At 40.4% G+C, this 27,916-nt stretch overlaps 2 protein-coding genes across 3 annotated transcripts; both read left to right on the top strand.

Annotated features, from left to right (window-relative positions):
- The first annotated feature begins 68 nt into the window (after positions 1–68).
- On the top strand, positions 69–7,306 carry pyroxd1 (pyridine nucleotide-disulphide oxidoreductase domain 1). The gene is made up of 13 exons (XM_034578936.1): positions 69–146; positions 271–351; positions 971–1,090; positions 1,603–1,731; positions 2,381–2,454; positions 2,652–2,848; positions 2,938–3,035; positions 3,150–3,246; positions 3,329–3,444; positions 4,591–4,713; positions 5,610–5,747; positions 5,948–6,037; positions 6,500–7,306. Exons 1-13 carry the CDS (start codon positions 69–71, stop codon positions 6,656–6,658), a joined length of 1,500 nt encoding a protein of 499 aa, XP_034434827.1. The 3' UTR covers positions 6,659–7,306.
- A 1,909-nt stretch (positions 7,307–9,215) lies between these two features.
- Positions 9,216–23,562, top strand: etnk1 (ethanolamine kinase 1). 2 transcript variants are annotated; one of them, XM_034578938.1, is made up of 9 exons: positions 11,144–11,202; positions 11,277–11,339; positions 11,390–11,680; positions 12,036–12,176; positions 15,512–15,654; positions 20,548–20,631; positions 20,742–20,902; positions 22,142–22,215; positions 22,424–23,562. In XM_034578938.1, exons 1-9 carry the CDS (start codon positions 11,159–11,161, stop codon positions 22,494–22,496), a joined length of 1,074 nt encoding a protein of 357 aa, XP_034434829.1. In that variant the 5' UTR covers positions 11,144–11,158; the 3' UTR covers positions 22,497–23,562. The 2 variants fall into 2 exon arrangements, with proteins under 2 accessions (XP_034434828.1, XP_034434829.1); XM_034578937.1 differs by lacking the exons at positions 11,144–11,202; positions 11,277–11,339 and adding an exon at positions 9,216–9,637 and having other exon boundaries at positions 11,421–11,680.
- Positions 23,563–27,916: the final 4,354 nt, after the last annotated feature.

Below are 27,916 nucleotides of genomic sequence, written 5' to 3'. Positions count from 1 at the left end.
TGCTGTTGGAGAATTCCCGGCAGCCAGTGTTAGCTAGGTAGCTTAGCCCTTTAACTTAGCTTTGTGGAATGGCAGCTATAGTGGAGAAAACGTTTCAGTTTGTGATCGTGGGCGGAGGCATCGCGGGTGTGACGTGTGTTGAGCAGGTGAAGAGAAACAAATCAGCTCTGAACTGAATAGATGTGTTGTTTATTAACGTGTGTACCGAGCCTCCATTGCTTTAATGAACGTAATGTAGCTACATGACACAACTCTAACCTCTATTGACAGCTGTCATCCCAGATCCCGTCAGCTGAGGTGGCTCTGATCACAGCAGGTCCTCAGATCAAGGCAGTGACCAACTATAAACAGGTCAGCATGAGGATGAGGATGAGGAGGATGATGATGATGATGATGATGATGAAAGTGATATGGTTTTGTTTTCTACTGAGTCTCCATCTCCACTTGCACTCACGTATTTGAGGTGATCTACCAACAACAATGGCAAGATCAAAAGTGCCACACAGAAAAAGAAGAACTTGTTTTGCTTTGTATTTTTGTTTTTTCATTTGGCTTTTAATTGGCGGCCAGAGATTTTACAAAAGACAATTACAAATGTTTAACTTCATGCATGTTTTACAATTATACACCACAACAGTTTTTTCAAGTAATGAATCTCTCTCAAATTAAATCTTGTTTTAGTGGCCGGATAAAGTCAATCCACCCCGACCACACACTTGTAAATTTCTCTTGGTGCATTCTTTGGGAATGTGTCAACTTCTCCATTATTAAATTGAATCAACTTTGTCCATGCAGTCCTCAATCGAGGGAGCTTGGGGCTTCAGTTACGGCTATTCTTACATGTGGCCAGCAGCATTGTCATAAGAGCTTTTACTGTCCATATTCATGTTCATTTGACAAACATTAGTCATATTAAATTGAGTGTCAGCAACTGAATCCTTCATCATTGTCCTTTGTCATTCTTGGGAAGGTGTCGCAGACGCTGGAAGAGTTTGATGTGGAGGAGCGTCCATCCAGTGTTCTGGAGGAGAAGTTTCCCAACCTGACTGTTATCCAGTCTGCTGTCAAATCCCTTCACACACAGTCACATGTAAGTAGTTGTTTGCAGAGAGTAGTTTAAATACATTGACTTTAAAGAGGTACATTAAGAAAGTTACTTCGAATTTTTTGTTAATACTGTGTTTTACAGGGAAGGACATTTTCTTTGTGACCGCTTGTAAAAAACAATCCTGTATCTACTGTGGGTAATCGCACAAAAAGGCATTTATGCTGTAAGTTCTATTACGCTGTTAACGCACTAGGAATTACATCATATTTGAAAGTGGACAGTGATTCCTTGCAACAGATCTCAATAAATGTTTTTTGGTGACTGTTACTTGTCTGTCTACTACTGCCACCCTGTGGACATGTGGCTACAGTATGTAGTCTGAAAAAAATGTAATACTTTGAAGATTGAGACTAAAAATGTGCTTTAATGCTGAAAACCATACCCCCAGTTTATAAAAAAAAGTATTTTTTTCTCAAAATAAGAGGTGAGTTAACTATTTAACTATTAAAATTGGGTGTTTCAATGAATCTCTATTTCACATTATTTCCTCTCAGAGTGTGGAAACTGCAGATGGCCGGGTGTTTGGTTATGAGAAGCTGTGTATCTGCAGTGGGGGCAGACCTAAGCTCCTAACCCAGGAAAACCCTCATGTGTTGGGGATAAGGGACACAGACAGTGCCCAGGTATGATCACATCCCTCTGGATGTTTCTCTTATTACTGACAAGGTGGTCCAAAGTTCATGCTGACATTGAACCAGCAAGACCTTCACACTGTAAGAAGAAAAAGATCATCCTCACATTGTGTTTTGTTTTTAAATGTGTCATCCACCCATCTCCGTAATGTTTTCAATGCAATCCAACCCTACAGTTCGGCTTCTGCCTACAACATATACGTAAAAGTGAAGGACAAAAAAATGATATAGTGTATCCCAGTATAAAACCACCTTTTAACTATGACCTGAGTTGTAAACCTATAATTGAATTTAAAGTGTAATGGAAAACCGATCACTGTATCATTTGTAAAGGTGGAATTTGTTGCAGGCCTGTTGGAAGAGATTGTACCCTTGTATCTAATATAGTGACTGTATAGTGTATGTTTAAGTATAACATTGTGAAATGTTCCAAATGGCTTCACCTTGTGAAGAAAACTAAATTCTGGATCCACACAAGAATCTATTCCTGCTCCTTTTCCCATGGCCTAAGTTTCCACCACTGAAATCAGTTGGTCATTTTTAGGATACTGTAGATGCACTTAAAACATAAGCTGCTTACTTGAAGTAAAATAAAAAAATTGTAGCGATGCCCACCACATTTCTTGTGCTTGTATTTCAGGAGTTTCAGAAGCGGTTATCCAATGCAAAGAGAATCGTCGTTGTTGGAAATGGTGGAATTGCCTTGGAATTAGTGTGAGTAAAGTATCGCCAAAAAGTTGAGGGATACATTTCATTTATAAGGGGCAATATGGAGTTTATTGTTAGTTCTTTGAACGTTAAGCCTATACTGTATGAAACCCCTACATTTGATATTACCAGAATGCTCAGAGATTAGTCAGACTCATCATTCACATTCCTCCATTCTGTGTTAATAAATGTGAAATGTGCAGGTATGAGGTGGAAGGCTGCGAGGTGATCTGGGCTGTGAAGGACAAGGCCATAGGAAACACATTTTTTGACGCGGGGGCGGCCCAGTTCCTCATCCCGTCACTGGAGGCTGACAAACCTGAGAGAGACGCTCTCTGTAAGAGGCCACGCTACACCACAGAGGAACCGGCAGTTGGGACGTCACACACCTTCACCGCAGGTCTACATCTCGGAGTTTGGATCGTCGTGCTCTTGTTTTATTCCAACACAGACATTACGGATGTGTGTAATCTGTTCATCTGTTCTCAGATAGAAATCCGCGAGGGCATGGTGCTGGGCCCACAGAGCCTGGTAGTGCCCTCGGTCCAGACTGGCATGAAGGAATAGCTCTCAGAGGAGCAGAACAGGTGAGGCTGCACCTTTTGTTGCTTTAAACATGGAGGTCGGCTAGTGTGGGAAAAATCCACTGCGATGCTGTTCGTGTTCTCCTGAGTCTCTTCTCTCTGCTGGCGTGTGCTCAGGTGTCCCGCAGAGTTTCAGTGGAATACCAGTGTGAGGTGGAAAAGATCTTCACCTCTGAGGAGCTGCTCAATTCCCAAACACTCGAACCTGAGAATGGTGAGAACTAGATTTGCTGCTGAACCTTCTTCCTTTTCTTCCTCCCACCTTTTCATTCCTTCAGCTTTTCTTCCCCTCTCAGCTGGAGCCTGGCCAGTTTACATCCAGCTGACTAATGGCAAGACTTTTGGCTGCGATTTTGTCGTCAGCGCCACCGGGGTTGTGCCAAACACAGAGCCGTTTCTCCATGGCAACAAAGTAAGTAAACTCATCCGTATGCAAATTAAATGACAGCTGCAAAGGCTCATTTATCCAGCCTTTACATAGGAAAAACGATAAGTCTGTTTCAAACAAGGTAGCTGCCTTTTATCTTGGTGTGGTTTTTAAACAATATATCCACTAGAGGGCAGCACAGAGTCAGTTGTTTGTCCCTGTGCACAGGCAAAGTAACATATAGATGCCTGTAGGTTCTTAGCAACTCTTAAAGTCTCTCCTCAAAAAGTACCACCATTGTTGAAATGTATTTCTCATGTGTAATGGTTGTTTCACTTGAAGTGAAATGAGCCATAAGTCTGCCAGTGCATTAATGAATATTTGGGAACATAGTCGTTTTGAATTAAATGCTAATCATCCAGTCACTTGCAGATCAGCAGGCTTAAAGATGTGCCGGTGCCACGTCAGATTTCACCATTTTAGGAGGTTCAACAATCCTATATAAAGGACTGTGGTGTTGTTTAATGCCAGTAGTATGAGCCCTATCTAGGTTTGTCCTGAAGCCATTCTCCCACATCCATCCATTATCTTTACTGCTTATCCTTTGAGGGTTGCGGGGGGACTGGAGCCAATAGTAGGTGAGAAGCAGGGTACAGCCTGGATCGATGACCAGCCCATCATAGGCCCTTAAGATCACTTATGTAGTTTGGTCGTTCTCAACAGTTTTGAGTTGCGAGCCACCAGTATAATCAGTGCATGTAACCAAGCACAAACTCAAATGCACAAACATCTAAAGCAGATTCCGAGTGTAGAATATGTAATTTGAATTGTGTTATTTGTTTCTCCGCAACCATCTGACAACCCCCAGATATTATCTTGCGACCCCTGTGAGGATTGGGCCCCCCAGATTGAGAATTACTGATGTGGTTATGTGTAACTGTTGGTACTGTGTTGCAAGAAATAGTCTGAGTCCACCTCTGTTGAATGTTAAAAGCAAAAAGTAAACTACTGGTAACTCGTAAGGGTCATGTAAAATCGTCTGCTGTTGTGTTTTAATGCCTCTAAGTGTCACTAAAGTACATATTTACTTTTGTCATATTGGTTTTTCACTGTAAAACCACTTCATCAAAATGAGCAGAACAGCAAATATGACTCTTATATTGGTTTTAATCATTATTTGTATCTGTTCAGTTTGCACTGGCAGATGATGCTGGCCTGCGAGTGGATGAACACATGATGACTTCAGAGCAACACGTCTATGCCGCAGGAGATGTGTGCACAGCATGCTGGGAGCACAGCGCACTGTGGCAGCAGGTAAACAGACTGACAAATGTTTGCATCAGTCTGCAGAATGACTTTGTTTTCTTTTTGAAGGGTTCTTCCCTCAGACCGAATCGTGTCAGCTTCCACATCTGTTCATCATCACTTCTTTTATCCTGAAAACAACATTTAACAACAATAAGAGCTCCATGTATATAAACTCATCCTGTCATCAATAATGAAACACATGCTCTGTAATAATTTGACTAAAGATGAGCTTGATTACCTTGATATGAGGAAACATATACAATATTATAAATGATTCTTTCCTGTAGGAAAATGGTGCCTGATATTTTCTTTTGTTTAACTTTCTTTTTATTAGTATTTTTAGAACAAAGAAACAGACAAAGTCCATTTTTACCCAGTATCTTGTATCTATCAAGTCTTAAGGTAAAGGTCCATTTCCATACAGTGAATTTCGATGAGAATTACGATCCAGTCGTTCTTTGGCAGGTTTGCCTGTTGCCACTTCTGTGTGATATCTTTCTTGCCTGCAATCAAAGAAACTTAAAGATTTTCATCTTGGACCATGAGATTTCCAGGGTTTTGCCCAGATATAGCCCGACAAAAGAGCACATTATTTCGTTCCAAAAACTATCCTTGTTTCTTTTGTGGTCTCTTGCCAATATGAAGTAATTAGGGGACAGTCCCAAAACATATGGAAATGATCTGCCGTTGATTTACCACACAGCCTCTAACATTCATTTTGACTCTGAGAATCCTGTTTGCCTGATGTATTCTGTGTACAATTCAAAAAGACTGTAGATTTCCTGACTGCAGTTAAAGATTAGACCATGAGTTAAAAGGGTCCATATAGAGGCTGTAAGACTTAAAAAAACAGCTTTTTTCCTTTTATAATTTTGAGTTTTGTATGCGTGGATTGTGTTCAGATGCGTTTGTGGACCCAGGCCCGTCAGATGGGCTGGTACGCTGGCCGCTGCATGGCGGCGCACGTCCTGTCCGAACCAATCGAGCTGGACTTCTGCTTCGAGCTCTTCTCTCACATCACTAAATTCTTCAACTACAAGGTGCGTGGCATTGTACTGCAGCAGAGTGAAGTTGTTTAATGATAACCAATATGTTAATAATCTACTATGCAAATTATAGCTGGTTTCCATTACCTTCAGGAGGGTTCAAGGTCATTTCACACAGTGCTGCATGGCGTTATCCTCTCTCTCACTCTGAGCTCTGCATTGAAACCACTTCCTGTCTGCTGGTTATTCCACAGGTGGTCCTGCTGGGGAAGTTTAATGGGCAGGGGCTGGGTTCCAACCACGAACTGCTGGTGCGCTGCACTAAAGGTCACGAGTATGTGAAGGTGAATAAGTAGAACAAGAACGTACGGTATAAATGTCATTTGTGTTGATTGTTCCAGTGTTTAGTGTGTCAGTCTATTTTCTACTGGCGGCTCAATACCCAACGCTGATCCACTCGAGAAAACAAAGGATTTGCTATTCTGCACATACACTTCTTTGTGAATGGTATCAAAAAGTCCAGCAGTTAGAAAGCTGTAAGACATTCTTGTATTGCCAGTGGCATTTTGAAAATATTCCATGTGATACATATTTGAACTTTTGTCAGCGTATGAAAAGAACCACTGTTCCTCTAAGTGTAAGAACTATGCATTCTGTATGTGCTCCTGGGTTTGAGGCAGGAGCTCGGGATGACTTCAAAACTTTTGATGAGATGTGAAAATTGGGGGAGACAACATGCCACCAGTAGGGGTGACGCTCACTTCTAATTTAGTTTTCTTACGCTGATTTGTCCTTCTTTGTGCCAGGTCGTTCTCAGCGGAGGCAGGATGGTAGGAGCGGTGCTGATCGGGGAAACAGACCTAGAGGAGACATTTGAGAACCTAATACTCAACCAGATGGATCTGACTCGGTATGGAGAGGATCTGCTCAACCCCGATGTTGATATCGAGGACTACTTTGACTGAGGACAGGGGTTGAGACTTTGGAGAACACTAAACGGTTCAAGCTCAAAAGTCATTCAAGGTAGAGAGATGAAGAAATAATGCCTGCGGAATGTGTATGGGCGGGGCACAGCATTCTATAATGTCCAAGCTGTTGGGTGTGTTAGATTTGTTTCTTTTGGCAATGAAGAGAAGATACAAAGAGATTTTGGTTTTTACTAATGTACATGTACATTTAAGACTTTATTTTTGCTTTAAATTAAATTATTTTCAAAACCAGGCATATGATTGGTATGATTAGAGGAGGCCAATGCAATACAATAAGACACTGTCAAAGGGACCCACTGTTTTGATAAGCAAACACAGTCGTCTGTGCAGAAGAATGGGATCTGGTCAGCGATACTTGCTTGTGAAAAAAAGGGAACATCCTTTTGTTGCCATGTTGTCTTAGTGACTCTCGATCAAGTTTCCATCTCAACAGCACACACGGCTCCTCCTGTGCGCAGAAGACGTTACAACAATAGACATTGTGGAGCTCACATAATGCCGTCTATTTTCCTGAGGACTCGTTGCTCTTGGGGATGCTGCTATTTGGAAATCCACCTTTTGTAAGGACAAGAAACATTAGAAGTGTAAAAGAGATATCTAATGATAAAAGAATTCAACCTCCCATTTCCAATTGTGGTTTGTGTTTTATAGATTTGTGTTTTATTTGGGCCAGTGGGCTGACCCACAGGAGCCTGCCCACCTGGATTCAGCTTCTCACGTCAGCCAGTAAAGGTTGTTATGGCAACTTTTAGTTTTTACTCACTGAGCGTTGTGCAAAATTAGTAAAATCAACAATGTGTGTGTGTGTGTGTGTAAAGCAACTAAATTGTGCAATAAACCACCATAGCAGAGAGGGGGGAAACTGGGACATGCTGCCCTTCTTTCACCTTATTTACGACTGTAGAAAAAAGGCTTTTTCCTTAAGAGCTGCTGATAAGGTTCGCCTGTGCAAGACGACACCTTCCATTTAATTCAACTGGACTAGTGGACAGCAGGAAACATCTGTGTGGCTGACTGATTGCACTGGGTAGTGTGCGTGTACCTGTGTGGGTGGAGAGCAAGGGCATTGTTTACTGGGTGAGTCCACGCTGGACAGAGCAGCACATGCATTGAGATCAAATTCAAAATCCCTGTTGGATATGGTGTCTGCTACTAGAAAAGAAGGCAGGGCAGCTGGTGCAATGATCCCATGCACTGGTTTAAAACAGGCATGTAAAAAGTTGGATCTGGCATGAATTGTATACCAAGCTAAAAGCAAGATAAGATAGGATCAAATCTACTTTATTGATCCCACACTGGTGAAATTGACTTGTTACAGCAGCAGAAAGTCAAAGTGAGTAACCTGTACGTTTATGATCTATATTTGTTTGAGCATCTTTGCACTCTGCACTCCTGTTTTCACACTTCCACCATATCTGCATAGTAGTTAAATGTTTTTTGTAGTTAAATGTTTATCTTAACTTTTGGACTGACGGCTCTCTCCGCCACCATCATCAAAACACCGAGGGGAATAGGATGTTTCGATCCCTGAAGCAGAGCTCACATGTACAACGAAGCTGATCTGGCTGCTCCTGTTTTAATCCATCACTTTGTGTTTATTTAGAGGGACTACGCCTTGTGTCTTTCCCTGAGGAGAGGGAGTGTTTCCTCACCTGAATGACTATGAAACTCAGGTTTTACATATAGGGAGAAACAAATGTGCAGAGTGCAGAAGTCACATTAGCCTTCAAAATAAACGTCTAGGTTTATTTTGTGGCGAGTACAGGCTTTTTCTAATATGTGGCCTTTAAAAAAAGACTAGGGACTGCTGACAGAAATCGACTAAGGGATAAAAGAGAGGGCAGATCTTAACCACTAATAGAGGCGGCTAAATCAGTAACTTTCCATTTTTACAACTAACTTATTACCCCCTGTGTGTGTCTGAGAGCCGAGAAGTGGATTAACTGGAGTCTGAGTGGATTTACTCGCCGACATTTAAAAGTCGTGACACAAAGCTCATTTCATTCAAGACAGGTTGCGGACGTGACGTCAGCAGCATAGTGGGCTGCGGAGGCTGGCAAGTGGGTTTTTGTTTGTAGTCACCAGGGCACACAGACATTTAAATGACCTGCAATTTTATGTCTTAGGAATTTAAATGTTTCTTTGTAGTTGGATGTCTGTTTTATGGATGTAATTAATGTTATTTTAGGCGTAGAGCTATTCTTGTGTTATTTGATTCAATTCTATTTTATTTAACTTTGCAAGACTAGGACAAGAACAGTGAACAGAATGGAATGACAAAACAGTATGTATGTAAAATGTATGTAAAAATAATAAAGTTGGATGGATACTTGGTATGGGAAATGTATGCATCTAGTAACTGGATGGAGGCTGTGCAAATAGTCAAATGTTAATTATTATCTAAAACCATAAAACACTAAAGCTCAAATGAAGAAAACTTGACCTCAGACCAAACATATTATGCACAGGGAATACTAACGGAAACGTACATAAACCCATTTTAATTGCTACTGCCGGCAGTGGGCGACGATGGAATAAACCAACACGTGCTCTGTGAGTCATCCGGCGACCAGCATGCATCGGGGCTGACCTGGTGTTCCAGGTGGGTGTGGCTTGTCGAGAGGCGTTGTCGCAAACCAGCAGCAGCAGCAGCATCGAACACTTGAGGATTAAACAGCCGCCGCCGCTCACGCACTCCACACACTGCGCACATCTCCGCCGCCGTGTGCACCAACACCACCTCAAACACCACCACCGCAAACACCGCCCGAGTCCCACTCCGCTCCCGAGCAATCCAGAGAAAGCGCCATGGCCAACTACATTCACGTACCGGACGAGGCTCCAGCTGTACCCAAAATAGACGTGACAGTTGACGAGGGCGACTACAGACCCGGAGCACTGACACTCCTCAAGGAGCTGAGACCCAGCTGGAAGCCGTCGGAGGTTAAAATAAAGGTGCAGTTAATGTCTTTATTTATTTGATTGATCATGTTTTACAGCCAGTCTGCCCGGTGCGACACGCCTCCATGTTGCCTCTAGCTTCAACATTCATCCCTGCGTAGCTACAAGTTAAGCTAGCAAGGTGCCCCCATATTCAAGTTAGCTTTATTCTTACGGAAATGAACTCCAGGGGCTAATGTCGCGGACAGCTAGCAGCCGTATCAGATGCGCAGATGATATCTCCAAACAGGTGTTAGCTAACTATCCCCTATAAGATATTACGGTGTTTAAAATAAAAAAAAAATGTGTCTGCGTCAGCCCAGATCAGACGGTGGGAGTCTCTCTACGCTTCTGGCGCAGCTTCCTCTGCGCGGACGCTATACTTAACCTAAACCTTATGCAATGTCGGTGTTAGTGGGGGAATGACTGACCCATGCTGCGAGTTGGCCGGAGGGGGTTACACAGATATATTAAGAGAGAGGGGGGGGATCCGTCAGTTTATATCATTGTCATGCTGCAACCCCCCCCCCCACCCCCTCCCCTCCACATTCTTAACGAGTTTCTGGAGTTTGATGAAAACTTGGGGAACCTCCCACACTTACTAACATAAAGACTCTATATGTCCACATGTTTATATTATATAACAGGCCTATAGACTGTTTGTGTTTACTTTTGGGATGAACAGTCAAACAGACAGAAACATGACAGTATAACAAACTGAGAAGGGAACAAAGGGAACAGTATTTCCAGTCCCTGTGTCATGTAATGTCACATGAGTTAAAACCCACCTCTTCACAACAGCTTTTAATGTGTGTCTGTCATTTGAATGGCGGATCATGGTGCGTGTTTATATTTAAATGTATGATTATGACGTATTTTATTTATATTTTGATATTAATGTGGGAATTTTACTGATTTCTGACGTGTATTTTATATTTTGAATGTTTATGGCAGACATTTTGTATTGTTAGTTTTTAGTTTATATTTGCTTTCTCTGTTATTTAACCCCTGTAAATTGTCTTTGAGGATTCTTTAAAGCTCAGTGATATCTAATGGAATTCATTAAATCACACAAAATTTGACACTGTGCTTCCTTAATAATACACGTGTTCAGCCGATAAGATTAAAGTTTCTCGATTCCTTGAATTTGTAGATTGTTATCGTGATAATTACTACCCAGAAAAGCACTGTTAGTTAGCTCTCTGACATCACATCTTGGTCAGATCCCCTGAAAGCTCAGTACTTTCAGTTCCCCAAAACAGACTGGGGTGTGTGGTCTGCTTGGTAAACATACCGAGGACGATCACATGCTCCGCGACCTTTGCCTACGCTCATCAATGGGAGCAAAGTGGGAACTCAGCAAAATGCCAGCCATTGCTTCATCACGCAAAAAATAAAATTCCTCACGATCCTGTCGTTCTCAGCCAATCCCTCCTAGAGTGAACAATTCGGGCTGGTATGTTGGGTCCTCACTCAATATAGAAATGTCCCAGGCTTCACAACAGAGACAGACACGCCCAACTTTTTTAGGGCAACATGAAGTCGTCCTCTTTTTCCTGTTGTTTGCCAGACCCTGACTCTCTTGGAGCTTATGTAATACTCAAAAGAATGTGGGGTTTCAGACACAGTACTTGCGTAGCAAAATGCATAGGATGGTCCCATTATCGTCAAACCATAGGCCTCAAGTGACACTTGTTGAAACACTGGACAAAATATGGTTGTTTTTTTTTTTGTCTCCCCCCCCCGCCCCCGCCCCCAATTCACCTGTTTTCACTCTTTCTTCTATTTGTACACACAGTTTTTCACGGATGGAATAACCAATAAGCTGCTGGGCTGCTATGTGGGTGCAGTCATGCTGGATGTGGTGCTGGTCCGTATTTACGGCAACAAAACCGAACTGCTGGTGGACCGGGAGAATGAGATTAAAAGCTTCAGAGTACTACACGCAAATCGCTGTGCCCCGCGCCTCTACTGTACCTTCAATAATGGCTTGTGTTATGAATTTCTGCAAGGAACCGCCCTGGAGCCTGAACACATTCGCAGCAAACCTGTTTTCAGGTAAAACACATTGTTGGGAAGTCATATGACTTTATGCATAGGTTTGTCACCGCCCTGAGTCTACTCGCGTATCCTTTACAGACACAAACACAAATATACTCAAGAGTTTTAACTGCATTTATTTGTCTCCTCCCCCACCATCCTTTCTATTTCTGCTTTCCCTTTCTTCCCTTAATCCACAAAAGTATGACCCAAATACAGGGTTTTTTTTCTGTAACCTGAGTCTTGTTCAGTTTTCACTTCTTGACAAGATTATACCTTTTTAGTTTATGACGACTGAAGCCTGGACTCATATTCCACCTTATCGCTTCATGCTCTAACTCAAATTTTCCCATTTTGCTTGCTGTACTTACAGGCTCATTGCCAGGCAGCTGGCCAAGTACCATGCCATTCATGCCCACAATGGCTGGGTGCCCCAGTCTGACATGTGGCTAAAGATGGGCAAGTACTTTGCTCTCATCCCAAAGCACTTCAAGGACCCTGAGCGGAATGCCAGGTGAGACCCTGTAGTATCATGGTTATTGAAAACTATCAGGCCCACAAATGTGGCCGATTAGCATTTTTTAAACAGATTTTCTTCCCTAGATAAATTATTTTTAAGTACCTTTTGTAGCAAACTAACAGGGAAGTAATGTATGAAGGCAGCTTTCCTATAAGGCCCTCTTAAATAAACAAATATGTATGCAAATTATGCGAGAGAGAGAGAGAGAGAGAGAGAGAGAGAGAGAGAGAGAGAGAGAGAGAGAGAGAGAGAGAGAGAGAGAGAGAGAGAGAGAGAGAGAGAGAGAGAGAGAGAGAGAGAGAGAGAGAGAGAGAGAGAGAGAGAGAGAGAGAGAGAGAGAGAGAGAGAGAGAGAGAGAGAGGTTTCAGTACTTCTTCAAGTCTAATCCAGATTCTCTTTATAGTCAAAGATGAGAAGTAAAATGTGTTGGAGCTCATATGGAAGATCATAGAAATTTGTATCGGTTACTTTTCCAACGTGACTCCACTGCAGGTTTTATATCCCTATAATATGGACTGATAAAAAAAAAGTGTAACAGTAGTAAGCTCTGAATTCACCACCAATTAAATTTAATAAATGAAGAACAAAACACAATTTAGTAACAACTCTCAAAACCAAAGTGTAGTGATTTGAAATATGAATTGGGACAGGATGAAATTAATAATAACAATATTGTCATTGACATAGATTGCAAGTACTTAAACAAGCCCTACAATGTATGGATCTGATGGACTTTATAACCAAAAGTATTTTGTTTTAGACATTTTACAATACTTTACCTCTAATTTTGTTTAAAAAAGAGTTATAATTATATTTGCTTGGGAAGATTTGACTCTGTCTCTTGTATCTGTTCTCAGTTACCTCCATATAGAACTATGACCCCCAACCTCTGTTTTCAGTGTCATAAATTATTTAAACAACCGCAAGGTTCAATGGCACAACACAAGAGTTTTCATTATCAGTGTTCGACACATGACTGAGGAAGTGCGTGGAATCCCTTTCATGATCTCAACCGGTTTGACAAACGTGCTTACTACTGTAACTATTGCATTCCAAAGAGATAATGTAAGAGTGTATGATGCTTTCTCTTTAAACAGTGAGCTACTAGGGGAGGGGGTTGTAAATACCACTTCAGCTAGTGAGCACCATGACTCTGAATTTCTTAAACTTTAATCTTGTATCACTCTTATGTAAGCCTAAATAGTTTTCTTAAAGTGTTTTTCATTATTAATTGTCCATTACATTTCATCCAAATTTCAAAGTAGAATTTTTGGGCATTCCTCAAAGAGGCCTTCTTGATCCACTTTTGTTTGTATTATATATGCTCCTATTTGGGTGTCAACTACCATTTGTATGGTGATGACAAAACATCTTTGTCTCTATTTTCCAAAAATGACCCTCGTCCTCTGTTTGCTCTCATTTCTCCCTGAAAAAATACATAGATGGGGAAAATACTTTAACACTAATAGTGGAAGGAACTGGAATTCTTTAAAAAGCTCAAAAAGAGACGAGAGGAAATCTACACTCTAAAACAAAAGTCACAAATCTGAGAGTGATTTTAGACTCGGATCTTAATTTAACTCTTTAACAAGGTCATTATAACATCCCATTTTTCATTTTAAACGATAGAGAAATGCTCATTCACACCTTTTGTTACCAGATTTTTTGATTATTGTAGTTCCCTTTTCACTTTAAAGTCTTACAGAAAACTACGAAACATACTCAGCTCAATATGCTAGTCTTAACCAAAACAAAGAAAAGGATCATATTACCCCACTGTGTAAGACACTGCTATGACTACTTGCACCCTTCAGAATGGATTTGAAAGGTTTTCTTTGACTTGTCTATAAAGCTTAAAATCACCTTGCCATATCAGATATTTTCTTCCATGTTCTGTTTCAAACAGATCACCAAGATACTCTGTTGATTTTATTTTCATTGCTCAATACTGCTTCTCTCCTGAACTGTGGAGCAGTTGAATAGAAAGCTCTTTTGGCATTTTCAATTATAAATTAATAAACCTGTTTTTTTTAAGGCTTTTAATCTTAATATTAAATTTATGTCATTTATTTTATTAAATTTAAATCTTGTATCATATTCTTTGTGTTGTTTTAATCCTGCTACGTGAAATGTCTAAGGTGTCATGTTTGTATGAAAGTGGGCTTCAGTTGAAATTTAGATATATAGGTTACATAGTTTCAGATTGTGTCAGCGCTGACATGAAAGAACACAGGTACACAAATGACACGTGTGCTGTATCACAATTATCTTATTCAGTCACACGCTCTGGGCACTTTGGCACCATTGAGTCTTGATTGACTGAAAGTTGCATTGCCAATAACAACTACCTTCAGGTATTGCGGTGCCCAAATGAATCCAAAACAAACAGACTTTTTCAACCTGTTTTTATTTCCATGGATGACATTCAAATATTAACATAGTGACAGAAATGCTGATGAAGACCTGTGAGACAGTGACACCTGCAGTATCTCAGGGTTCTTGTACATTGAAGTAAAAAATAAATATGTGAAGTATAAATGAGGACTGATTCTTTCCATTTCCAATATTATTGTTCACATTACGTCATCATCACCTGATTAGATCCTAGTAAGGATAGTTAACTTTATCGTGATTGTCTGGTATGACTGAATGTTAGCATAACCTGACAAATATAGTAATTGAATTAAACTTAAGTGTGCAGCCAGAAAAAATACATTTTGCATATTTTTGTAGTTTTCGCACGTTGGTCAGTTTTTATGAAGGCAGTTTAAAGAAAATGGAAATGGACAACAATGTCCCTCACACAACCCAGTTTGTCATTTTTATGGTGAACAACTGTAATAATACTTAATAACTACTTAAATAACTAAAGTCAGGTTTTATTTCTATTAGTGAAATAAGGAGAGTTTAGGTTGACCCTCTCATTGTTTTAATAAAGCTTATTCTTGTCAGAAAATGTCCCATTTTGCTCAGATTAGTGTTATGTGAGGCATTTTTTGGGAACTGTGGTTTATTAAACTTAAAGTCTAGATCTGTACCCACTCTCTGTTGATTAATCTTTTGTTTTGTGCTTGATTGTGCAATTATGAGTAATTTACTTGTTCTACTCCATCACATACTGTTTTGTACAATGTTGACCCTTTTATAATTACATATTCTCTTTCCTTTTCTTGTTGTTTTACTTCTTACCTTCAGTTTCTATCTCTGCCCTCGCTTCTATTTCCTACTCTACTTTTAAGTTGCCCATACTGACTACCTCATCTTTCTTAGCATTATTATATTCTTTTCAATATCCTAACCCATCCTCTGTAACTCTCTGCCCCCTCCAGGTTGCGCATGGAGGTGCCCAGCCCCCGGTGCCTCAGAGAAGAGCTGGTGTGGCTCCAGCAGAGTTTGTCGGTGCTGGGCTCCCCCGTAGTTTTCTGCCACAACGACCTGCTCTGCAAAAATATAATCTACAACCAGGACGAAGGTGAGTATCCCATGTATGGCTGTACTGTGTTGTAGTGTTATCTGCATTTGGTCCCTACGCTCAGGTAGGATTGCATTATGTGCACTTCCTAAACCCTAGTGACATGCTTCTCTCATTGTCAGTGTTTGCATCGGGCTGCAGGCATAGAATTAGAACGGTCAGACAGTCCTGTCATTTTGATGTTCTGCTAATGCTCCAGATGGAATTCTTATTTGAAATAAGGCAAACACAACACATATAAACCACCAATAAACTTTGCCGCAGTAATATTTGTGAACACAAAGATGTATTGAAACATTGCATTTGTCACAGATTTCAGTAATTAAACATGGTTAGATCCTGGCCATTGTTGTTTTTAAAAGGTTGCTCAGTTAAACCTTTTATAATTTGGATTTCATTGTTTTCCAAATTTTTTTCTTTCTGATCTGTCGTTCTAATTCTGTGCTGAACCCTGAAAGAAGGAAAACCAACAGACAATGCCATTACATCATACCAAGTCTCAGTTTTATTGATAGCACATGTGTTTGGTGCTTTAGCACCATGTCCTCAGGCAAACTTGTTAGCTTACTTTTGCACTAAGTGACTTTAATTGTAGCGGTCCTTGAGTGAAAACTATAACGGAGGAATGGTGGGGTGAAATGGGTGAGAAACAAAAAGCAAAGTGGTGAAAGTATAGGGTATATATTATGAATGTGGGAGGTGGGGTGTGGGTGTTTATGGGAGGGTTTAAGAGCTGTCAGCCCCCTCGTCGGTGTGCGGCGAGGGGCGGGGCCCTTCTCACAGCTCCTTGTGTCTAGCCTTTCTCCCCTAGGAATGACAGCCGAGGCTGTGGCTGCCCTGCGCCGCCCTGCCCCTGGGGAGGCAATGGAGGGAGACAAACCTCACGCACAGTCGGCTCTGAGGGCCCTCACGTAGTCTGCCCACTGCTCAGGCTAATCGGGATGAGTTCATGGCATCAGTAGGAGCCACGTATCTACTTATCACCCTCCAATGTTACCTGGCCACCAGTTCCCTTTGACTTCTTGTTGCTAGGCTCCTTACAATACTGTTTACAACTGTTTCTTTTTATGATTTGCATTTGCTTTGAGTCACTCTGAGCGCCATTCAAATGCCTTAAATACAAAGCTACTTTTCGTCACTTCTCCTTACGCTGCAATTTTCCATTTCAAAGCACCAATATCTTTCACTTGGCAGACAATCTGAGTGAAAGGATATGTCTGATGATATTCTGTAGGCTTTTAATTGTCCAAAAATCCATCCAAAACCAACAATGAATATATTCAACTAACAAATATTGCTTTATACAGCTATTTCTTCTGAGCCAAAGAGCGCTGTGTGAAACTATTACAAATTCACCAGTCAGCCACAGTTTCACAGGGTGATATGTGACTATTACATTACGAGGAAGACATGCACACTTTTAACTCCTGTTGAAGTAACCTTTGCTAACCATTAAATTTAATAATCTTTTTTTTTTTTTTTTTTCAATTAAAAGAATACATTGAGGTTGTCTTGTGATTAAAAAAAACAGGATGCCACCGAGGTACACAGCTGATGATGTGTGCGTCACATCTGCTGGTGGTCGCTAACATCTGCTGGTGATCCCTGACATCTGGAAGACCTTCAAACATACAAGGGATATTCATCATTTATTTTACATAAAATATGACCCTTTAAGAATGAATGGCACAGTTTGTGGGAAGTACAAGACAAACTAACATGTTGGTTTAGGTTATTTCATTGGATTTGTTGACATTAACAATCATATAGAAGATCATCAGCCTAATTCTTTTCAAAGCTGAAACATGCTTCTGCCAAAATGCAGGGACAGCTTTTTGCCTAAGCACACAGACAAGGAGTATTTGGAAAGGGTGGATTTGACATGCACAACTGCAAAATCTCATTTGAATCTATAGTATAGCAAACAAGTTCTGACTGCTTCAGCAAGAAAACATGTATTTAGTGTCAGTAAAAGTGGGCCATCGCCCACTGTGAGGCTCGCATTCATACCTTTACACCAAGTCCTTAAAAATGCAGCATTTTCCAGAAGACTCAAGTTACAAAATTGTTGAGTTAATGTATAGTATAGATCAGACACGTAATTCTCTGCAGGAAATTCATATGTTTGCAGAATCATGTTTCATGCTTCAATATACAAGACAGTGGTTATCAGTACATCTGTTGTATTATCAAGAGCAAGGATAGAAAGGGACTTTCCAATATTCCAGTGCATCAACTGTAATCACACACTTTTAACACAATGCTTTCAACTGACAACCACAGTGGAAGGAACACTAGGAGTCTAGGCACTTCAGCTTTAAGTCTTAATCACTACATTTCTGACTGTGCCCGCTCAGGCTGTCTGAACCATCGTCGTAGTAATCCTTGTAGTACCCAGCACTTACAGTCTTTTGTTGAAAACAGAGTAGGCAGGAAAAGAAAGTAAAAAGCTACAACACTGCTTCCTGTCACTACTGCTCAGCTTTGGCAGCTGAGTTAAAACCGCTACCCTGCCAAGACAAACCACCACTTCCTGTATTGATAAAACTGTCAACAGAGGTGGTTAAAGCTCAATTATTATTCTTAGTTTTCTTACTTTTTGTTAAAACTTACAAAAAAACCCCACTGCCAACGAAGTGCTGCATTGCTTTTCTTTTGTCTAAACTTGCAGCCTCAATCACAGACTAAGTTTTCCTTCTTCCCTCTCACTTTACTCAGCTGTTTGCAAAGAAAAGAAAATCTGCACTCATTTTACTTGGTCCCAAGAGCCACAAAATCTGCAGGTCAGCAGCCAGGAAGCCGCTCAAAGTTTCTTTCATTTGCAGAAGCAGCAGAGTTGTCATGCTATTGGGTTCACAGCTGACCAATGGGAAGGGAGCATTGAAGGGGAGTGTTGCGCGAAGGGGATGTGAGGTTGCATGTGTGAGGGTGGAGGTGGGGGGAGAGAAAAGGCATTGGAGATTGGCTGCAGGGCCTGATGTTTCGCCATTGTGCGTGGGAGCAAGAATGGATAAAAGACAACTGTGTCAGTGAGAGAGTAAGCATGTGTGAAAGATGTGTTTGCCCCAACCTTTTCATCTGCTGCACAGGGGGGCTATAGCCACTGCCCGGAGGTGTTCAGTTGTGTCCCGCTAGGACCTACACGCCGGCTGGTAACCCACCTCAAAGTGTCTTTCTTGTAGTCAAGCAACACCTTAAAAAAATAATGTTTCATATGTAAGGGAAAAGTATTTAGCTAGGGCCAAAATAAAAACATTTAATTTAATTTATTGTTCTTCAAAATCCCTTGTTTGTGTTAATGCCACTGTAAGAATCGGGCTTGTAAACGTAAGGGTTTGTATTTTGAGGTCAACCTCTTCAACCACGTTTTTCTGTGCTTCCCACAGGTACCTCTTGTTTTTTTTATTTACACCTGGCATTAAAATGCATTTTTGGTATTAAGATTGCAATCGCAAATGGCTTGAAAACATGAAAGTACAGGTGTAAATGTACCCAAGATGCACTGAGGACTGATTGTAATCCGATTTATCAGATGAGCAAGAAAACAAATTCTGTCCCATGGTTATATTATAAGACAACCTTGAGCGTCACAAATGGCTACCATCTCCTTTTACCCTTCCTCTATTTTTAGTTTGTTATCTTTTGGAATAGTGCAAATGAGCGGAGGATGTGATGTGAGCTGGACAGATCTTAACAGGATCTGGACACTGCAGCTGCTAATTAATACATATTAATATATGTAATTAGATTAAATTCCTCTAGATACAATCTGGATATAAAAACACATTTCAATGCCCGGTGTAAATCCAGTCATAGACCTACAAATGAAGTCGGACAGCAACACATTCTTGGACCTTTCCTCGCTGTACTTTAACATCGGATTTAAAGTTACATGGAAATGGTCGGCTTTAATCTTCACTCATATTTCAGGGGCACTTAGAGACTCTCATGGTTTCGTAGAACGTATTTTACAATCTGTAGCCAGGAGCTCAATCTCCACTTGGCTGTCACTTACTCTGTTAGCATCAGGTACATTGTTAGCTGTAAGTCAATAAAGAGTGTGTTGCTGTACATCTGTTTTGACAGTTTACTTTTCTAAAATCCACTTTGTATATCACTATCTTCTGTCCGTTGTCCCTCTGCTTTCTCCTCATTTTACCTTTTTCACCATCCCTCCAAAACAAAACTTTAACTAAATTTTGTTTCCATTTATTCTTTGCATGTATCCAAAACATTCTTTGAAAAGACATCTGCACTCCTTTTTACCCCTTCACGTTTGTATGTGCTCCATGTCTTGCATCAGGCTTTGCACATTTTCATCTTTGCTAATATATCCCAGCTGCCTATTTTGTGGTTGCTTGGAAAAAAGGCTGATAACTCAGTTACTCGTAAATCCACTGTTAAGATACCATTGGAGGGCGGACTGCTCAAACCCAATGAAGATGTGCAAACTATCTGGATTGCTTTTCTTGTAGTCCCTAGATATATCTAATTTAAAGACATAAAAAGGCATAGCGATTCTCTCATTCGATTAACAGCTTTAATTCTAAACATATGTATTGAATCTGTCTTCTCAACTGCATGCTTATTATTGAAGGTTTGCCAGCAATTGTTTTCAGAAGTGTACCTCTCTAGTCTAAATGTGTTTCTCTGTAATTCCCCTTATTTCATTTTTCCCCTGCTAAAGTCTGTCTCTATAGTCTACTTCCCTCAAAATGCAAACTCTTACTCCTTGCCCCGCAATCGGCTACCTCGCGAGCCAGTCCAGTCAGACAGGAAGAAAGTTAGAAATAAAAAGCCTTGATATTCTCAGTTATCAAAAGGGAAAACACAACATAATCATTTTGTCTGCTGCCCGTGTCTCTGTCTAAACAATGCCGCTTCTCTTTCCAGGCAATGTAAAGTTCATTGACTACGAATATGCTGGGTACAATTACCAAGCCTACGACATTGGGAACCATTTCAATGAGTTTGCTGGTAAGTAGACTTCCTGGTACACATAAATTTAAAAAAGATGTGTGCAGTGTCCACAGAAATATGAGTCTTTTAACTTTTGTGTGTGTGTGTGTGTGTTTTATTGGTTCCAGGCCTGAATGAGGTGGATTATAGCCACTACCCAGGGCGGGCCTTTCAGCTGCAGTGGCTCCGCGCCTACTTGGAGACCTATAAGGACCACAAAGGCCAGGGCATCGACGTGACTGACAGAGAGGTGGAGATCCTTTACGTCCAAGTAAACCGATTTGCCCTGGTGAGCATTAGGACATGTTTATTTTTTTAATCACAGTTGATTAAGTATATCTATGCTTGGATAATTTTGAGTTTTAATTTTAATTTTAAGTTTAAAATTTGTCAGGAAACGAGGCTAGATTTATGTGTTGCATGATTATGTATGTGGAGATTCTTAGTCATTTTATATCCAAGTGCTAAAACTGGTCAACTGGACTTTGTTGAGTTTCGATGTGTTACCTCTCATCCAAGAGGTTGCCAACACACTGAGGCAGAAACTGGTACACCCCAAAGACAAAACACACAGACATAAGCAGAGCATATCTGTAGTATATGCAGTTGAATGTAGTGAGGAATGCTTAGACCTGTACATTGGAGAAACTAAACAAACCCTTCACAAACGCATGGCACAGTACAGGAAAGCTAGCTACTCATGTCAGGAATCAGCAGTCCACCTACATCTAAAGGACAAAGGACATTCATTTGAAGACAACAATGTCCACATTTTGGCGAGGCAAGACAGGCGAAACGTCTACAACCAAGTCGAGTTGACCTTCTTTTGGCACTTGGATGCAAAAATATTGTCCGATTACTTCTTTTAATCTTTCTATTTGCCTACTTGATGTACTGTGAGATAGTGAAGGCTGATGAAAAGTAAATAATCATAGCTAAAGTTAGTTAACAATTAAAATATAGGTTGGCGTTAATATATATACAGTGATTTCAAAGACAAGTATTGCTCTAAGCTGTCCATTCGGTTCCATCCCATAACTGCTGCACTGTGAAAATCGAACACTTGTAAGAGTATGAGCGCCTGGGCTTGTTATGAGTAGACTTTTTCCATCCCTGCTGCCACAGGTGTTGGGCCAGCAAAGACCACTTACAATGTGATGTGGGTTAAACAGAGCACAGAGTGACTTTTGCTATAACCTGCGCTACCTGCTCTGAGAGGGATATTTGTGATGCGCTTGCTGATGCCACCTGTATAAGGGAGTCACGCTTTATGACAACATTGGAGACAGGGCACTCTCCCCTGGGCTGCATGCTGCCTTGTTTACTGTCAAGAGGAAAGGAGGGCAGTGTGGAGGATGGGCGAGTGAAGAAATTGTGTTTCTGTGTCAGCTATTTGTTCTTGTTGCTATAGGGCTGCTGGCGGCTTATTACATGCTTGAGCGAGCTGTGTTGGGCAATTATAAATGACATTAACATTTAGTCGTGAGTACCTGCTAATCCTCCCTGTTGCTTTCCCCCCTGTTTCAAGGCATCTCATTTCATCTGGGGTCTCTGGGCTCTGATTCAGGCCAAGTTCTCAACCATCGACTTTGACTTCTTGGGGTATGTAGCCAACAAGCAAACTTTATCATGAGCTATCTTAGTCTGCTCTGCCCTGCAGCCTTTAGCCATATGTTTAAGAACAAAATGTTAAGCATGCCGATTAATATGTGTCAGTACACAGTGTGCCTGAGTAGTCTAATACTTTTTTAGCATCTTGCAAACATGTCATGTATCTTATTGTGTCATTTATCTGTGTCCCTTCTCTCAGATATGCCGTCCTGCGGTTCAACCAGTACTTAAAGATGAAACCCGAGGCTCTTGGGTTGACCTTACCTGAATAAAAGCCCTCACCTCCTCATGTTCTCTTCCTCCCCGCCCTTCCTCCCTTCCAACCTCCTCTGCGCCTCACATACCGACAGCTGAGCGCCCTCTAGGGGTCTGTTTGGGGAAGAGCCAGACTGACAGTCTGTCCCGTTCAGTGCCTGCAGGTCCCCTCCAGGGCCCTTAACCCTTAGAGATTGAAGGAACCACAGTCTTGGTCATCATATGCAGTCACACCTTTGTTAAACAAATTAATATGATGGGTGCCATGTGAAGTTCACATTATTGGGGTGATTTCAGTTGTTCTAATATCAATTATGATATTAACATGATATCAGCATATGTGTTAACAGCTTTTCTCACAGCTCAAATCACTATCAACAGTAAGGCAGTAATGCCTCATTTAAAAACCATTACATAGCAACAACTCAACATGACTGACAAGTGGCCCAAACACTAATCTGATCGCCGGGAGATACCCCTTTCTCATATGCACATTCATGGGGAAACCCCTTGAGAGCCTGCCCTGCAAATGATCAAATTATTATGACATCAACACAAAGCCCACTTTGTTTGCCAAGAAACCAAGAGGAAAAAGTCAAGATGGAAAAGGCCAGTGCTATCCTTTCAATCCCATGTGATACGAGCCACACCACAAGAAGAAAAAATACTTGTGGCCTGCCTTGTGACTCTTGTTTTCACCCTTATTTTCCTCCAGCATACTGTGCATGGGTGGTGCACCAGAATAGCCATGTCATTGTTGTTGCTGCGTAGTGTGCTAAGGGTTTGTGTTTTGGCTTTCTAGGCTGAAGGTAGAAACATCAAGTTGTAGTAAAGCACCTTGTGTTTACATATTAACGTCTCCCTCGAGCTGAAATGGCAGTATCACTGAGCAGCCGTTTTACTTGAGAGAGACTTTCACTGTTATTTAAGTTTTTTTTTTGTCTACATCTTGGGGACAAAAAGGCAACTCACTGTAATTTGAACATTCCATGTTCATAACGCTAGACGGGGAATGTGGTTGTAGGTCACATGATAAGTTAACTGTCAGTTTTTCCCTGTGACCTCAACTGTAAACCATGCTGGACTAGAAAGAGACCAAACCATTATACTGTCCACTCCATGTCAGGGAAAGTCGGGGAATCACCTAAATATTACACTGCTGTTCATTGAACTTAGGCCTGACCATTTTATATCTCTAGACCAGTTTTCATTCACAAATGAATGTTATTATGGCCTTGCTCGTATGCCAGATTGCATTGACAGCACTCACCATCTGAAGCATCCAATTTCAACATGAAAGTCTGTAGACAAGTGGAATTTGGGCTAAAAAGAAAGTGATGTTGAAGTTGGTGCATATAGGTTAAAATGGTGTGTGTTGGATTACAATATATTGAATGGAAGTCAGCTGTTAGTGGGACCCAAGGAGCAATAGCGCCATCTGTTGGAGTGTAAAAAGATAGCTGCTGTCAGTCATTCTTGATATTCATATTAGGTTTATAAAAAAGCTTTAGGAGCCCCTTACAAGCCTACACCAAAGTGCTGACTTGTTTTTTTTGCTTGTACATAATGCACACTGTATCGTTTTCCATATAGCACAAAGAGGATTAGACAGACGATTATATAGACTTATTAAAAATGACTGTTTTTATACTTATTTAAATGGAAATGTTAGGGTTGCGGTCTTTGAGAGTGTGTGGATGTTTGCTGGTGCAGTTACACGTGGCATCTGGGCAAATAAAGTGTTTTTAGTAAAGAGTTTAAAAATGCTAAGTGTGAAAAGGGCGAGATTGTGTAAAATGTGAAAAACTAATTTGCTTCTAACACATTTGCTCAGGTGCCCGCTGCTGTAACAAGTTTGCAAAGCTCTGTGACAAGACTGACTGACGAAGCCTGATTGTCCAATTATATATACACTCGTGGACAGTACTAGATAAGGAGACATTGTTGTGTTAGTCTGCCCGTGTGCCTGTGAACGCTCTCTACTTTGTACATTTTACAGTTTTGAAGTTTGAAGGCTAGTCCTGTCCTCTTCTGTCTTTTAATTTTGTGTGTTGTGTCTTTCAAGCTAGTGAATTAAGATGGGAGTTTGAGTCGGGCTGACATGAATATGAAATGTGTGAATGTTGGCTTTTAATGTGAAAACCTTGGATAAAAGCGCACTCGGTGGTAAGGGACTTTGGTAACTGCTCGAAGTTTTGGTGGAGGAAAGTGTGATGGTTCGGTGAGAGATTGTTTTCCGTTCGGTGTCGATTTAGGACACTGTCACGCCACGTTTACGCATAATCCGCACAAATTAATGCAGTTTGTCCATTCAACTGCCACATAATCTGAATATTCAAAATGATACTGCTGAAATATGTTCCCATCCATCTGAAACTAATGCATTTTCACTGTATATCAAAGGTCATCTCAGCACTACATACACATTTGTGTTTGTATTTAATGTTGTAAAAAAAAAAAAAATCTGTGGCCACTGTAGCATATGTTTATATGTACAGTAAACAAATGTAATAATATCTTTGCTTGTTCTCAAATGAGAAATAATGTACATAGAAGGAGTTCTTTTATTTTATTTTTTTCTAAAAGTTGCATTAAAGTGAATAGTTGCCTGGGGTAAGAGGTGAAATAAAAAAAATGAAATTTCCAATACTGTAAACATGCTTTGAAAAAATAAAGTCTATTTACCCTTTATTTGTCCCCTCTTTCATCATGTGTTTTAACAGGAATATTAGGAAAGGGCAATTTTCTTTTATACTTAACATTACCTGCAAATCAAATGTATCATTACCTACCAAAGTATTACTTTAATTTCATCTTATAGGATTTCAAAAAGGTCAGTCACATAACAATAGTTTGTATACAAAGGGGAACAACATTTCTCCACTGCCACACACTATCTAGAAATGAAGCCAAAATATCCCAAACACGAGCACTACCATCATCCACCTGAGTCCGCTCAGTAAGGATCGTGGTGTGAAGCCGCTGTACTGCTCCACCCACAGTGCAAGAAGGAACGCTTCCGCAGGTCCTTCATTTCCACAAAATACTGCACTGTTTTTTTCTCATGTCACTCTACTCACTATTTGCACTATTTCTAACGGAAAATAACTTTTTGCACATTTGTGTCATCTGCACGTCACAATATCTCATTTATGTACAAACGTTTTTTCTACTTGCTCGTGCAATCATCCTGTGCCACTCAACTTAACTTTATAACATTTCCATACAAACCACTACAGTGGAAGGTATATATAATGTACATACTCTGCCTTTTTTATTTTATTCCATTGTCTTTTATATTTTTTTATTCTCCTGCCTACCTCATTCTGATGTGCCTGCTGCTATAACAAATGAATTTCCCCGGTGTGTGGATCGATACAATTATATATCATAAGTTATCTTATCTTATATATTTGTTGACTTTTAGTTAGGTCCATGTCCCATAATCTAACATGGAGGAGATGGGTTTTATAGCCAGCCACAAGAGGGCGATCGAGACGCTTTGACAGACACTTGTCACTCAGTTTTCACTAAGTTTAACTGAGGTAAACAGCGCCCCTTCTGGACTAATGGCTCAAAACCAGCAGCTGGCCTTGTGGTGTGTCTTCTAATTGAAAGGCTTAAAGAGAGAGAAAGACAGAAAGTACTGAATGACCTCACAACAAACAGTGACGCATTTAATTTATGCTCAATTTCAACCAAACAACCTGATGCTTTAGGGTTTTACCCGTTTTCCAGTGTTGTGAATGCTAACGATGAGCTATCAGCTAAGCTAGCATGTTTTGCTAGCTTAGAAATGGAGAGCGGAGGAGAAGTTCTGTCAACAAACAAAGGAGCGACCACTGAAGGGAAACATGCGGTGGGACATTAGAAGACACGAAAACCTCCTCAAAGAAAGAAAAACGTCCAAAAAGGTGAGTCACGTGTCCGTCTGTCTTTGCTAGCTGCTGTTTCAATGTCTTTTCTGTGGCAGAGTTCCACCATGTTTAGCTCTTGTTGATGTTTTGGACATATTTGATGACACAGGACTTTGAATTAGCCTTTTTCTTTTGTTACTTGTTCTGCATGTCTGCTATTTATTTATGAGCGGTGCTTCATTCTAGTTTTGTTTTTAAGCTTTCATAGGAAAATATAATCCCAGACAAACAGAACACTAATATTTAAAGCTACTTCTGCATGCTAATTTGTCCTGTAGCTAATTCTGCAAGTCATGTGTTTGATTCATGCATTAGTTCATGTTCAAGTAAGTATATACTTTTAGTAACATACAAGAAATTACTTACAAACACATTTGTAGGGTATTAACATTGACTTAAAGGGATTTTACAACCTGAATTTGTTGTATGACACCACAATAGGGCAGTAAAATACAAAATATCCTTCTTCGCTGCTAAAATTGTCTGGAAGTAGCAATACACCAAACAAGTGTTTAAGAAACGGGTGTTGGGCCAGAAAGTGAAAAAACTGACTGAACAGCCTTTTAAGGTTGTAATGCCCAGTTTATATTAATTTACAGCTGTTTTAATCTGGATCAGATAGTCATAAAGTCTTTGTTCAAGTTTAACATAACCAGTAACCAAATGACCGCATTCCTGGCCAAAGAAGTTTAGAGGCAATATTATTATTGTATTATGTTTATATGTGTTTGAAAGCCAATGTCTAATTTCCTCTTTACATTTGGAAGCTAATTAAACATGATTTACAGATGGGTTGCATATAAAAATTACGCAATTGTGCATTTGCAATCGTCCCTTTTATTTTACCTCCTATGTGAGATTGCAACCAATTTAGTCCTTTTAGGTTGAAATATATTAAGAGTGGGAATTCTGCTCATAGAAGTCAGTTTTCCACTGAATGTCATCCACTGTCTGGTGGCTGATCACTTTATTTGCATGAATCATGCAACAGAATAAAAAGTTTAAATATTTAATTGCACTAATATGTTGCTATGAAGTTTCGTTAACAGTAGATAATCAATATATCCTGACATCTATAGTCCTTTCATGAGGTATGGGTGTTCTGGGACAGTTTTATGTTTTCAATATATAACACATGTACCTTGCTGAGAGTTGTGAGAAGACATGCCCACTAGATGGCAGCACAACATACAGAAAGAAATTAGCATGTGTGCAGCTTCCCCCAAACCTGGCAGGAGGCTCACCGCAGGGTACGAAAATAATCCTATTCCGCATTTATTGTTTGCGGTATTAATGCTTATTAACATAGATTTCTATATTTAAACTAAAGGCAGCTCATTAATATGCCTCGTATTGAACCACTCCATTCAAAGCCAATAAAAAAAAAAAATCCTGAAGAAAACATTGCATTGAAATTAAGGCTGTGCGACATTTCGCTCTGGGCCAGCTTTTCTTTGTGGAGGACCATATTTGGTTGTAGATTCTGCACGTAATATTTAAAAACCTAAAAACCACTATAA

This window comes from Hippoglossus hippoglossus, chromosome 23, assembly GCF_009819705.1.
Source record: "Hippoglossus hippoglossus isolate fHipHip1 chromosome 23, fHipHip1.pri, whole genome shotgun sequence".
Lineage (NCBI taxonomy): Eukaryota > Metazoa > Chordata > Actinopteri > Pleuronectiformes > Pleuronectidae > Hippoglossus > Hippoglossus hippoglossus.
This window is presented reverse-complemented; position numbering and strand designations above follow the sequence as displayed.